This window comes from Ceratina calcarata, unplaced genomic scaffold, assembly GCF_001652005.2.
Source record: "Ceratina calcarata isolate Rehan_Ccalc_2016 unplaced genomic scaffold, ASM165200v1 scaffold399.2, whole genome shotgun sequence".
Lineage (NCBI taxonomy): Eukaryota > Metazoa > Arthropoda > Insecta > Hymenoptera > Apidae > Ceratina > Ceratina calcarata.
The window spans coordinates 274,263-285,862 of record NW_017163310.1 but is presented as its reverse complement, the minus strand read 5'-3'; the positions used below and the strand labels follow the sequence as shown (position 1 = coordinate 285,862).

General features: G+C 39.5%; 4 protein-coding genes across 4 annotated transcripts in view; all 4 read left to right on the top strand.

Moving 5' to 3' along the window:
* Window positions 1-174: 174 nt before the first annotated feature.
* On the top strand, window positions 175-1,368 carry LOC108626391 (venom serine protease Bi-VSP-like). The gene is made up of 4 exons (XM_026814796.1): window positions 175-442; window positions 515-808; window positions 985-1,139; window positions 1,213-1,368. The coding sequence occupies exons 1-4, from the start codon at window positions 175-177 to the stop codon at window positions 1,366-1,368; spliced, it is 873 nt and encodes a 290-aa protein (XP_026670597.1).
* An 890-nt stretch (window positions 1,369-2,258) lies between these two features.
* On the top strand, window positions 2,259-5,460 carry LOC108626390 (venom serine protease Bi-VSP-like). Its single transcript, XM_026814795.1, has 10 exons — window positions 2,259-2,361; window positions 2,434-2,730; window positions 2,961-3,112; window positions 3,184-3,240; window positions 4,183-4,237; window positions 4,329-4,418; window positions 4,540-4,833; window positions 4,916-5,017; window positions 5,084-5,235; window positions 5,305-5,460. The coding sequence occupies exons 1-10, from the start codon at window positions 2,259-2,261 to the stop codon at window positions 5,458-5,460; spliced, it is 1,458 nt and encodes a 485-aa protein (XP_026670596.1).
* An 825-nt stretch (window positions 5,461-6,285) lies between these two features.
* Window positions 6,286-7,564, top strand: LOC108626389 (venom protease-like). The gene is made up of 6 exons (XM_018027032.1): window positions 6,286-6,364; window positions 6,430-6,519; window positions 6,645-6,938; window positions 7,021-7,122; window positions 7,189-7,340; window positions 7,409-7,564. Exons 1-6 carry the CDS (start codon window positions 6,286-6,288, stop codon window positions 7,562-7,564), a joined length of 873 nt encoding a protein of 290 aa, XP_017882521.1.
* A 1,139-nt stretch (window positions 7,565-8,703) lies between these two features.
* LOC108626395 (coiled-coil domain-containing protein 170) overlaps window positions 8,704-11,600 on the top strand; it is an 8,137-nt gene continuing 5,240 nt past the window's right edge. The window contains exons 1-6 of the mRNA XM_018027037.2: window positions 8,704-9,030; window positions 10,084-10,179; window positions 10,240-10,371; window positions 10,512-10,700; window positions 10,776-11,045; window positions 11,201-11,345. Coding sequence (XP_017882526.1) covers window positions 8,914-9,030; window positions 10,084-10,179; window positions 10,240-10,371; window positions 10,512-10,700; window positions 10,776-11,045; window positions 11,201-11,345 — 949 coding nt within the window. The 5' untranslated portion in view covers window positions 8,704-8,913. The remainder of the gene's footprint in view (window positions 9,031-10,083; window positions 10,180-10,239; window positions 10,372-10,511; window positions 10,701-10,775; window positions 11,046-11,200; window positions 11,346-11,600) is intronic.

The following is an 11,600-nucleotide window of genomic DNA, read 5'->3' as shown; positions in this document are numbered from 1 at the left end:
TATAAATACTGGAAACTCGTATGCCGTTTCTTATTTCAGAAAACAAAAATGAAAGTTACCATATTTTTTACGTGTCTGATGTTAATCAGTTCCCTAAGGCTAGCAATATCACAAGGTTCGTACGTCTCTTATGATCTATGAATGATTTACCAAATAAAAGGAATTACAGAATGCATGACACCGACTCAAGTGGCAGGAACATGTATCGATATTAAAGACTGTCAGCCTCTGTTAGAATTGCTGCGAAGAGAAGGCAAAAAAGGGATTGATATCACAAGGAAATTCATCTGTCATGTGGAGGGCAAGGATCAGACCGTTTGTTGCCCAGGCAAACCGGGAATGACGATGAGACAAAACTTGTACGGACCTCTGCTTCCACCTCAGTGCGGTTTCAGTAATGTCTCCCACCTAAAGATAATCGGAGGGGTGCCAGCGAAACTGAGTATGTCTGATCATAAACTTCGTTTCTGGATTAAGCAATTAATTCATTATACACAACAAAATTTGATATCAGACGCATGGCCCTGGATGGCTGCACTGGGATTTAGAAAAACTCCAACTTCCGAAATAAAATGGATGTGCGGTGGTTCTCTTATATCGGCGAGACACGTATTAACCGCTGCCCATTGCGCGGTACGCAGTGATCTATTCGTCATACGTCTCGGGGAGTTGAACTTGGTCCGTGACGACGACGGGGCACATCCAATTGACGTTGGAATCGACAAAAAGATCATTCATCCTAAATTCGAAGAGACGTACGGGCATGATATCGCTATCATCCGACTCGACCGTGAGATACAATTCACGTGTAAGCTTGAAGGTCCATAATATATTTGAATAATAATTCCCAGTTCATTGCCTCCCGGCGGGAAGAATTCGGCATCTAGACTTCGTGAACACTCATCCATTCTACGCAGGATGGGGACAAACACCTCGTGAGTACTGATCAATAATATTAGATATTTCATTTTTCCTGATATTTGTTTAACGCAGATGTGAAAACCAGCGATGTTCTCATGGAAGTACAAGTACCAGTAATCACCACCGAGGCTTGCGCAAAGGCGTATCGAGCTTCAACCATTAAAAATTATAAATCATTGATATGTACAGGTGGAACAGGTGGAAAAGATTCTTGCAAAGTAATGAAATCATCTCTGATCATCAGTCTCATGATTACGTTTCGACGTTTTCATATTTTTATAATTATTTCAGGGTGACAGTGGTGGACCATTAATGTTACCGATAAATGGATCGTATTATGAACTCGGTGTAGTAATGGGTGGTTTTCTGTGCGCTGTGGTCGGATATCCGGGATTGAGTACCAGGGTCACGACTTACCTTCAATTTATTATATCGAATCTACAATAAAGCAATGTGATCGTATGTTCAATTTTGTAGTTGACTTAAGAATATTTGTATTATATACTATATATAATATTTCTACAATAAAACGAGGACACCCTATTTCTGCTTGTATTAATCTTTATAGTCTCACGTACCACGACGTGGAAATTTAATGCGCACGAAACGAACATTTTCAGACAGTATAGTACACATTTGATAAATATTGTCGTGCTTTCAATACGCGTACACGTTTTATAGTACGAAATAAAAAAATTTAATTATCAAAACGTACTATAAAGAACCATATATAGTAGCCAGTGCGTATACAATTTTCAAATCTCACTGTTTCGGTAAGTATAGAATTTCCAGTATAGGAACGTGCAGAAGGTAAGGAAAAATCTATTTTTTAAAAGTGTAGACGAAATGTACTTCCAATTTCTTACATTTATACAAATAAATTGATATCTGCGTTAATTTCTTTCCTGTGTTTCATTATTTACCAGCGAAACTTTCGAACTAAATATAAGAAATAATTATCATCGACAGTATTTGCAAATTAATTAATGAATCGTAGATATAAATACTGGAAACTCGTATGCCTTTTCTCATTTCAGAAAACAAAAATGGAATCCACAGTGTTCTTTATGTGTCTGATGTTAATCAGTTCACTAAAGCTAGCAATATCTCAAGGTTCGTACGTCTCTTATGATCTGTGAATAATTTACCAAATAAAAGGAATTACAGAATGCATGACACCGACTCAAGTGGCAGGGACATGTATCGATATTAGAGACTGCAAGCCTCTGCTAGAATTGCTGCGAAGAGAAGGCAAAAACGGGACTGATTTCGTAAGGAAATTCATCTGTCATGTGGAGGGCAAGAATCAGACCGTTTGTTGCCCCGGCAAACCGGGAATGACGATGAGACAAAACTTGTATGGACCTCTGCTTCCACCTCAGTGCGGTTTCAGTAACGTCTCCCACCCGAAGATAGTCGGTGGGGTTGCCGCGAAACTCAGTATGTCTTATTATAAACTTCGTTTCTTGATTAAGCGATTAATTCATTACACCCAACAAAATTTGATCACAGACGCATGGCCCTGGATAGCTGCACTAGGATTTAAAGACACTCCAACTTCCGAATTGGAATGGAAATGCGGTGGTTCTCTTATATCGGCCAGACACGTATTAACGGCTGCCCACTGCGCGGAACGTGACGAGCTTGTCGTTGTTCGTCTCGGGGACTTGGATCTGAAGAGCGACGACGATGGAGCACATCCCATTGACTTGGGATTCGAGAAAAAGATCATTCATTCTGAATACAACAGGCGTATGCACACAAACGATGTTGCTATCCTCAGACTGGAGCGTGATGTACAATTTACATGTAGGTTTGAAGTTGTGAAATTTCATATCATTTAGACAATAATAGCTTGTTGTCTTCTAAGCAATAAATTTTTAGATAATATACATCCCATTTGTCTTCCTGTGGGGGAGATTGCAGAGCGGGACTTCGTAAACACTAGTCCCTTCCTTGCAGGATGGGGTGCTCTTCAATATCGTGAGTATCAATGAATGATAGTCGATTCTCAATTATTTCCGATCTTTTTAACGCAGGTGGACAATCGAGCGATGTACTTAGAGAAGTACAAATACCAGTAGTTACCACCGAAACCTGCGTCGCGGCGTTTGCTGCGTTCAAACGTGTTATTACCGTTGATAATCGGTTGATATGCACAGGTGGAAACGGTGTGATAGATTCTTGCACGGTAATTGAACAACTCCCGTTTTTTAACATCGTGACCGCGTTTCAATCTCTGTATTTTTCTAATTGTTTCAGGGTGACAGTGGTGGACCAGTAATGTTACCGATAAATGGATCGTTCTATGAAATCGGAGTAATATCTTCTGGTTATAAATGCGCCGCATCCGGATTTCCTGGAGTTAATAACAGGGTCACGAGCTTCCTCCAATTTATTATATCAAATTTACAATAAATCGATGCCACTGTGTTCATCTATATATCTGTGGGTTTGCTTGACGAGGATTCCCCGGTATCTACTCTTGAGTCACAGCCTTCCTACCTTTCATCACTACATCGTTGACTTGAAGATAATAAAATTGAAAATTACTGTTTAAGGTACATAAGACACTGAATAAAAATGAGTATCTTAGATAATTCGGTATTAATTATTTCACCCTACACTTCCTAACTATTACACCTATCACATCAACTAATAATTAATCCAATATATACCCTAATCATAATAGTCAATGATTATTTAAACTTCCTGAGCACATGTCACGGCCCCGATTTAAATAACGAAATATAGACAGAAATGCAATTTTCGCTCGACACGATGACTACCAAACGACTAAATTTTCAAAGCGTATTGTGTTCCCCATTCTGGATGTTATCTTTCGAACACGAACCATGATTTCAATACAGCAAATGTTGTTTCATTATATCAACTGTATGATAAATCGATATCATCGTATTAATCTTTATTGCCTTGTGCATCACGACGCAGAAGTTTAATACGCACGATGTCAAACTTCGAACACGATTCATGAATTACGGAAAAATATAGCACACGTTTAACACATATTTTTTGCGTTTTCATACCTGTCTGGATTTCGTCGAACGAAATTAAAGAATTTTATTACTGATATTTACTACCTAGAAACCGTATATATCGGCCAGCTTATACTTCCGACTTACTTCTGTGCGTTTAGTAAATCGGAACACCTGGAAGAAATAACTCATCAAGTAATATTTTCTATCGATCCGAAAATTCGAAATCGCCCCTATCACTATGATTTACAATGCATCCTTTAAGTATTTGGCGTTGATCGGGCTATTGTATTCAATGATACTCTTGGTATCCGTTCAAGGTATTTCAAATGAAAAACTGTATCGAGCTTATAATGTAAAAGAATGAAATTGATTAATTTTAATGAACTGACACATCGTTTTGTTATAAAGGTAAAACATATGAACTCTTGGACGCCCCGCAGTGTGGATATAGCAATGTCAGGCATCCGAAAATAGTGAATGGTGTCCCATCGAAACTTAGTACGTGTTATTTTTATCCTACTACGGCTTCTGATCATTATTAATTATTTCATGTTTAAATTCCATTCTAAAAATATAACGTGTGCAGTAGCATTTAAGAAATCGATAATGTATTGTTTAGATGCATGGCCATGGATCGCTGTACTCGGTTACGAGAACAAAACTCATCCCTTAGAATGGATGTGCGGTGGCTCGCTAATAACATCCAGACACGTGCTGACCGCTGCTCATTGCATAATTGAGGGTTATTTAAAATACGTTCGACTTGGCGAGTTAGACCTGACTAGCACCACAGACGGGGCGAATCCCGTTACACTTACAGTGGATAAGAAGACAGTTCATCCGGGTTACATTAAGGGCCGGCTAGTGAACGATGTAGCCGTTCTCAAGTTATCGAAGGACATAACGTTTACAGGTAAGTCCCGAAAATATTAAAAATCATATTAAATAAACGACACAGTCTCGTCCTGGGACTATTGCACGTCCTTATTTGTCAGATGCGATACACCCGGTTTGCCTACCCAAAAATGAGCCTCTCACAAGCAGCGATTTCGTGGGCACTCATCCATTCGTTGCGGGCTGGGGAGCAACGTACTACGGTAAATATGATCAATATTTAAATACATGTATCTATGTTTCATACATTGTTTCTACAATGACTGCAGATGGCCCGGGAAGTCCCATATTAAGAGAGGTACAAGTGGACGTGCTCAATAATAATATTTGCAACAATACGTACGGAAGGTTTCGCGGGCCAGTTATTGACAATCGCGTGATATGTGCCGGATATGAAGTTGGAGGAAAAGATTCTTGCATAGTACGATGCAAACTATGATTTGTTATTTTGTTGCGAAATTCGTGTTAATAACTGTTGATTTCATTTCAGGGTGACAGCGGTGGACCACTGGTGATACCCATGAATACGACGTACTATGAAATAGGAGTAGTGTCTTATGGCTATGGATGTGCTCAGAGAGGCTACCCCGGTATCTACTCCAGGGTCACAGCCTTTCTACCTTTCATCACTACATCGCTGACTTAAAGATAACAAAATTGAAAATTACTGTTTAAGTCAAATTAGCCAATGAATAAAATGGAGTAGTTAATTAGAGTAGTTAATTAGGTATTAATTATTTCACCCTACACATCTCAACTATTGCTCCTACTATCACATCAACTAATAATTAATCCAGAATATCCAGTGATAAATACCTGAATCACTTACTACCTTCGTTGTATTATGTCGTAACTATAGTAGAACAATGTGACGGTACGTCGTCTACTGTTGTTTTACAGATTCAACAGAATATTTATCTTGCATGAGAGTCAAGGATTATTTAAACTTCTTGATCATCATAATTGAGCACATGCCACGGTCCCGATTTAAATAACGAAATATAGATAGAAATGCAATTTTCACTCGACATGATGGCTACAAAGTGTATTGGGTACCCCATTCTGGATGTTATCTTTCGAACACAAACCATGATTTCAATACAGCAAATGCTGTTTCATTATATCAACTGTATAATAAATCGATATCATCGTATTAATCTTTATTGCCTTGTGCATCACGACGCAGAAGTTTAATACGCACGATGTCAAACTTCGAACACGATTCATGAATTACGGAAAAATATAGCACACGTTTAACACATATTTTTTGCGTTTTCATACCTGTCTGGATTTCGTCGAACGAAATTAAAGAATTTTATTACTGATATTTACTACCTAGAAACCGTATATATCGGCCAGCTTATACTTCCGACTTACTTCTGTGCGTTTAGTAAATCGGAACACCTGGAAGAAATAACTCATCAAGTAATATTTTCTATCGATCCGAAAATTCGAAATCGCCCCTATCACTATGATTTACAATGCATCCTTTAAGTATTTGGCGTTGATCGGGCTATTGTATTCAATGATACTCTTGGTATCCGTTCAAGGTATTTCAAATGAAAGAATGAAATTGATTAATTTTAATGAACTGACACATCGTTTTGTTATAAAGGAAAAACATATAAACTCTTGGACGCCCCGCAGTGTGGATATAGCAATGTCAGGCATCCGAAAATAGTGAATGGTGTCCCATCGAAACTTAGTACGTGTTATTTTTATCCTACTACGGCTTCTGATCATTATTTATTAATTATTTCATGTTTAAATTCCATTCTAAAAATATAACGTGGGCAGTAGCATTTAAGAAATCGATAATGTATTGTTTAGATGCATGGCCATGGATCGCTGTACTCGGTTACGAGAACAAAACTCATCCCTTAAGATGGATGTGCGGTGGCTCGCTAATAACATCCAGACACGTGCTGACTGCTGCTCATTGCATAGAGGAGGGTTATTTAAAATTCGTTCGACTTGGCGAGTTAGACCTGATTAGCACTACAGACGGGGCGAATCCCGTTACAGTTACACTGGATAAGATAACAGTGCATCCGAATTACGTTGATGGCGAGCATCTGAACGATGTAGCCGTTCTCAAGTTATCGAAGGACATAACGTTTACAGGTAAGTCCCGAGAATATTAAAAATCATATAAAATAAACGAGACAGTCTCGTCCTGGGTTTATTGCACATACTCATTTGTCAGATGCGATACACCCGGTTTGCCTACCCAAAAACGAGCCCCTCAAAAGCAGCGATTTCGTGGGCACTCATCCATTCATTGCGGGCTGGGGAGCAACGCACTTCGGTAAATATGTTCAATATTTAAATGCATGAACCTATGTTTCATACATTGTTTCTACAATGACTGCAGATGGCCCGGGAAGTCCCATATTAAGAGAGGTACAAGTGGACGTGCTCAAGAATGATATTTGCAAGAAAGCATACGGAATTTTTAGCGACGTAGTTATTGACAATCGCGTGATGTGTGCCGGATATGAAGTTGGAGGAAAAGATTCTTGCCAAGTACGATGCAGACTATGATTTGTTATTTATTTCGAAATTCGAGTTAATAACTGTGTATTTCATTTCAGGGTGACAGCGGAGGGCCACTGGTAGTACCTATGAATACGACGTACTATGAAATTGGAGTAGTGTCTTTTGGCTATGGATGTGCTGAGAGAGGATTCCCCGGTGTCTACTCCAGGGTCACAGCTTTCCTACCTTTCATCACTAAATCGCTGACTTAAAGATAAGAAAATTGAAAATTACTGTTTAAAATAAATAAGATATTGAATAATGAATGAATTAAATGAGTATCTTTGAGCATATTAATTGGGTATTAATTATTTCACCCTAAAGTTCCTAATCAGTGGTCCTAAAATCGCGGCAATTAAAATGACTCATAGCTAATAATTCTGCACACTGTATTTATATTGTCTGCCCCGCCCCAGGCTATTATGCACTCAATACGCGAACGCTTCCTGTCGGGCTTTCTTAATTAGGATTGACTGATTGTTCTTTATTTATACATCACCTGCACAAACAATTACATTATCATTTTATACTTGCTAATTATAATTAAGTACATAAATAGAATTTTATATCATATTAAATATGCATACAGTTAATACGTCTAAATTAATTTAATGTAATTTTCATTCGTGGCATGGAATATTTAACGACGATTTAATGTTCATTACATTTATCATTTCGTCAGATTCATCGATCAACTAAAAATTATTATCGTCATTGATAATTTCATTACTGCTGTAAACTGTTTTATTTCCCAGTGATACGTATTTTATCGCAGGTGTAATCAGATAAAATGCCGTTGTCAAATTTCAGATACGTGATGGATCGGTAATGACTTTACAAATAGAGGATCATTAACAATTTATTAACAATAAACTTTTATCTGTAATTACAAAAATGTGTGCCATACGAGTACCCATCGAACTTAACGTCTTCAGACCATCAACTCATTTCAATTGTTCAAATACTTTTTTATTCATTCTTATCATATTAGTCACAGCTGTTCTAGAATTATCATCAAAACTAATCTAGGCAATCTTATCTGTGAGGATTAGAAAAATGAGCTTTTTAATCCCAGTGATAACTAGCTTTATCAGAAACAAATTAATTACGGAAATGTAATTCTTGTTAAAACAAAGATGACACACAACCTGTAGAGTGTTTGACAACGATGTATTACAAATTACCACAGAGGATGACTCGTTGATAAATTATTATGCGGATGAAATATTTCGCGTAGGTAAAATTACAAGGCCTTCATCCGTTCGGGAAAAGACGTTCCCTTTCACACGCGAAGGAAAGTTCGAAAGGAGCGAGAGTCGTTTCCGCGGATCGATGAATTTCGATTGTCTTGAGGCGAGCGCGCGAGGGAGTCCGTCGCGCACCGACGCTTCTCGTCTTCGCTTTTCCACCCCCGGCCGTTGCGTTCGTGCGAACGCGTCGCTACGAACGGTTCATCACCAAATAAGAATGTCGATAAACGGAGTAAATCTCTTTTGAGGCTCGAGTCGGGGGCGTAAAGTGTACGGCAGATGTGAAAGGGCAAAGGTCGAACGGGTTCAACATGTCGAGCGAGGAGGAAACGAAAGAAATCAGGGAGGCGAGGGATGAAAAGAAGAAGGATATCGTAGAAGAGGACCTACAGATGTTCGACACGCTTTGCATATCATCGCCACGAAAGGTCGTTTCCAATCGCACAATTTCATGTTTCACAGGGCCGTTACTGGTGCACCGCTTGTACTTTCCACCAATTTATGCTAACGACGTAGAAATATTTTGCTAGTAGAAAATAAATCAGAGATCGAGAATCGAAACGAAATACTTCTCCTACTCCCACATACGCTTTCCTGCCGTTTGACACACAGCTTCGTTGATTTATTATCAAAGTCTTTGCACACTTTCATTCCCAGGAGAGTCAGCAGTACGAAAAAATGAGAAAAGTCGTGGAGTATGGAAATACGAATTATTATATTCGTTTATTAAAATCACAAATCGACTCAACTATTCAATTACGTAATTCCTGTTTATAGAATAAGCCTGAGATTATTTCTATATCGGTTCACTACAGACACACGGATTTACGTAGATGTGAATCTACATAGGTAACCATGAGATACCAGAGGAATCTGGTCCCGTTCGTTTGCGCGTTCATCGTACCTACGTAATGTACATAATACCGTCCGCATATTGTGCGTCTCTTGAACGTATTGACTGGCGCATGAAACAAGGGCTGGCACGGTTGCCATAGCGTTCCACGGAATCGATTCTACCTGTCGCTTTTATCAGTGGCTCCCTCGAACCTCCACCCCCTCGCCCGCTCCGCTTTCTTCCCTGCCCGCGAAATGCGAAACGAATTTTCCCGTTCCAATTTTAACTTCAATCTAACAACAGAGGAATTGAAAACCGACAATTTCTATTATAGAACACAAAGCGTCTGACATTAAATTCGCGTTCGCTTCGACGATGTAAAGAGCGCAAGAGTAAAATCGTTGTAACGAAAGGACGGACCATTTTATTATGATACATGATTTGTAGACATATATTTAACGTACCAGTGTGTACGCTTTGTTCTAACCCGTGATATCTCGCTCTCAGCAGCGAATTGTGAAATAAATGAAAGAATTATTAAAACATAATTCCGTTTCGCTCCTCACTGCGTTCATTTTTCGATTCGTTGAATCGACGTGAAATCAAACGATTTTGGTACTTGCTCACGGTTGATCTTCGACCGTAGATCATCCAGGAAGAAGCAATGGCGCACGACCTGACGACTACGTTGAGGAGCGAGCTGGCAGCTCTCGAGTACAAACGAGACAGACTTATGTCCGAGGTATAAAAAAACGAAAATCGATGAACGTAGATCGTTCGATTAATCAGGATTGTCTTCTAGCTCCAGGAGATGAAGAATTTGATGAGGGCCAGGGACCAACGGGTTTTGGAGCTGCAAGTGGAGGCTGATCAACTTCGCGAGCAATCGGCCAGACAGAACTCGATCGTTCTTAGTTTAAAAAAACGCATACAGGTGGTCTATTCCTCGTTCGAATTCTGCATTTTTTAATTGAATAGTCAGATAATTTGACACTTTGTATCTGTATTTTGTTTCTGTTGAGAAACCATCGTTTTGAGTTTGGCAATTCTAGTGTTAATGATGGATCGGTGCAGGAATTGGAGGAACGTGAGAGGCATCTGTATGCGAGCCAGGGCAGAAACGAGATCACGATGCAGGGTTTGCAACGGGATTTGAAGTATCACGAGGAGAAGATTCGCGAGTACGAGAAGAAGATACGACACCTCGAGCAGAGCGCGTCGGAGGAGATCGAGCTGAAGGAACGTGCTCGTTCCAGTTATCAGGTTTGACTCTCAGAACCATCCGCGCTCGACTCGCGCATCGATTATTAAATGCCCCGATGCATATTTGATGGTAAGGAGTTCGCGCGTAAACTGGCGAACGCGTTGAGCATCGAGTACCGCGAAGCCGTTCACCCCAGTCCGGAAATCGTGATTCACAAAGTCGAGGAACTGGTCCAAGAGGCGAACCGTCTCCGCGCGAAGAGCACGAACGTCGAGACCCAATTGTCTACCGTCGAGGTCGATTTCAGAAGCTGTCGGGACGCTCTCGACCGCACGGCCACCGAGAAAGAACAACTGCAGCGACAAGTGTCCTCGCAGTTGATCGAGCTGGATCGCCTCAGACAGGTGATTTCAGTTCAATGAGCGACGAGTTCTTTTAATGTTCACTGACAATTATTACTGACTATTATTATTTATGATATTCATTCTGTCGCACCACTTAACGGATATCAATAAATTGAGTAATTAAATGAATAGCTTAAAGAATGTCGAATGTTCAGGACAAAGAATGCCTCGAGATGCAGCATAGGATCGCGGAGAGAGAGCTGAACGAGCTGAGGGACAAACTGGTGAACGCGAACAGAAGCATAACTAGTGCAACAGGAAATTTATCCAGCCAAGAAACGTTGATCAACCAATTAAGAGGTGAATACGATTGTTTCGAGTCGTTGAGCAATCGACAGATCGCGAATTTTATGTAATTATAAAATAAAAATGCAACTATTATATATATGTATGTATACGCGTAGGTACAGATTACTTTTAAGGATGTATTGGCTATACAGTCAATCCCAAAAGTTTATGTACCTTAGAAAAACGCATTTCCTATAATTAAAAAGAAATCAGACGTCGGAAGAATAATGCTAATAATAAATAGCTACGTGCTAAACAGTATAGAAG

What these genes read in the sequence shown, in the direction of transcription:
- LOC108626390 (XM_026814795.1), top strand. Translation starts at nt 2,259, where the DNA reads ATGACGATGAGACAAAACTTGTATGGACCTCTGCTTCCACCTCAGTGC. An exon ending in GCGTGATGTACAATTTACAT is followed by an intron (nt 2,731 to 2,960) that starts GTAGGTTTGAAG and finishes TTTTTAACGCAG; the next exon opens with GTGGACAATCGAGCGATGTA. An exon ending in GAAGGACATAACGTTTACAG is followed by an intron (nt 4,834 to 4,915) that starts GTAAGTCCCGAA and finishes CTTATTTGTCAG; the next exon opens with ATGCGATACACCCGGTTTGC.
- LOC108626391 (XM_026814796.1), top strand. Translation starts at nt 175, where the DNA reads ATGACACCGACTCAAGTGGCAGGAACATGTATCGATATTAAAGACTGT. An exon ending in CCGTGAGATACAATTCACGT is followed by an intron (nt 809 to 984) that starts GTAAGCTTGAAG and finishes CCTGATATTTGT; the next exon opens with TTAACGCAGATGTGAAAACC. An exon ending in GTGGAAAAGATTCTTGCAAA is followed by an intron (nt 1,140 to 1,212) that starts GTAATGAAATCA and finishes TAATTATTTCAG; the next exon opens with GGTGACAGTGGTGGACCATT.
- LOC108626389 (XM_018027032.1), top strand. Translation starts at nt 6,286, where the DNA reads ATGATTTACAATGCATCCTTTAAGTATTTGGCGTTGATCGGGCTATTG. An exon ending in GAAGGACATAACGTTTACAG is followed by an intron (nt 6,939 to 7,020) that starts GTAAGTCCCGAG and finishes CTCATTTGTCAG; the next exon opens with ATGCGATACACCCGGTTTGC. An exon ending in GAGGAAAAGATTCTTGCCAA is followed by an intron (nt 7,341 to 7,408) that starts GTACGATGCAGA and finishes ATTTCATTTCAG; the next exon opens with GGTGACAGCGGAGGGCCACT.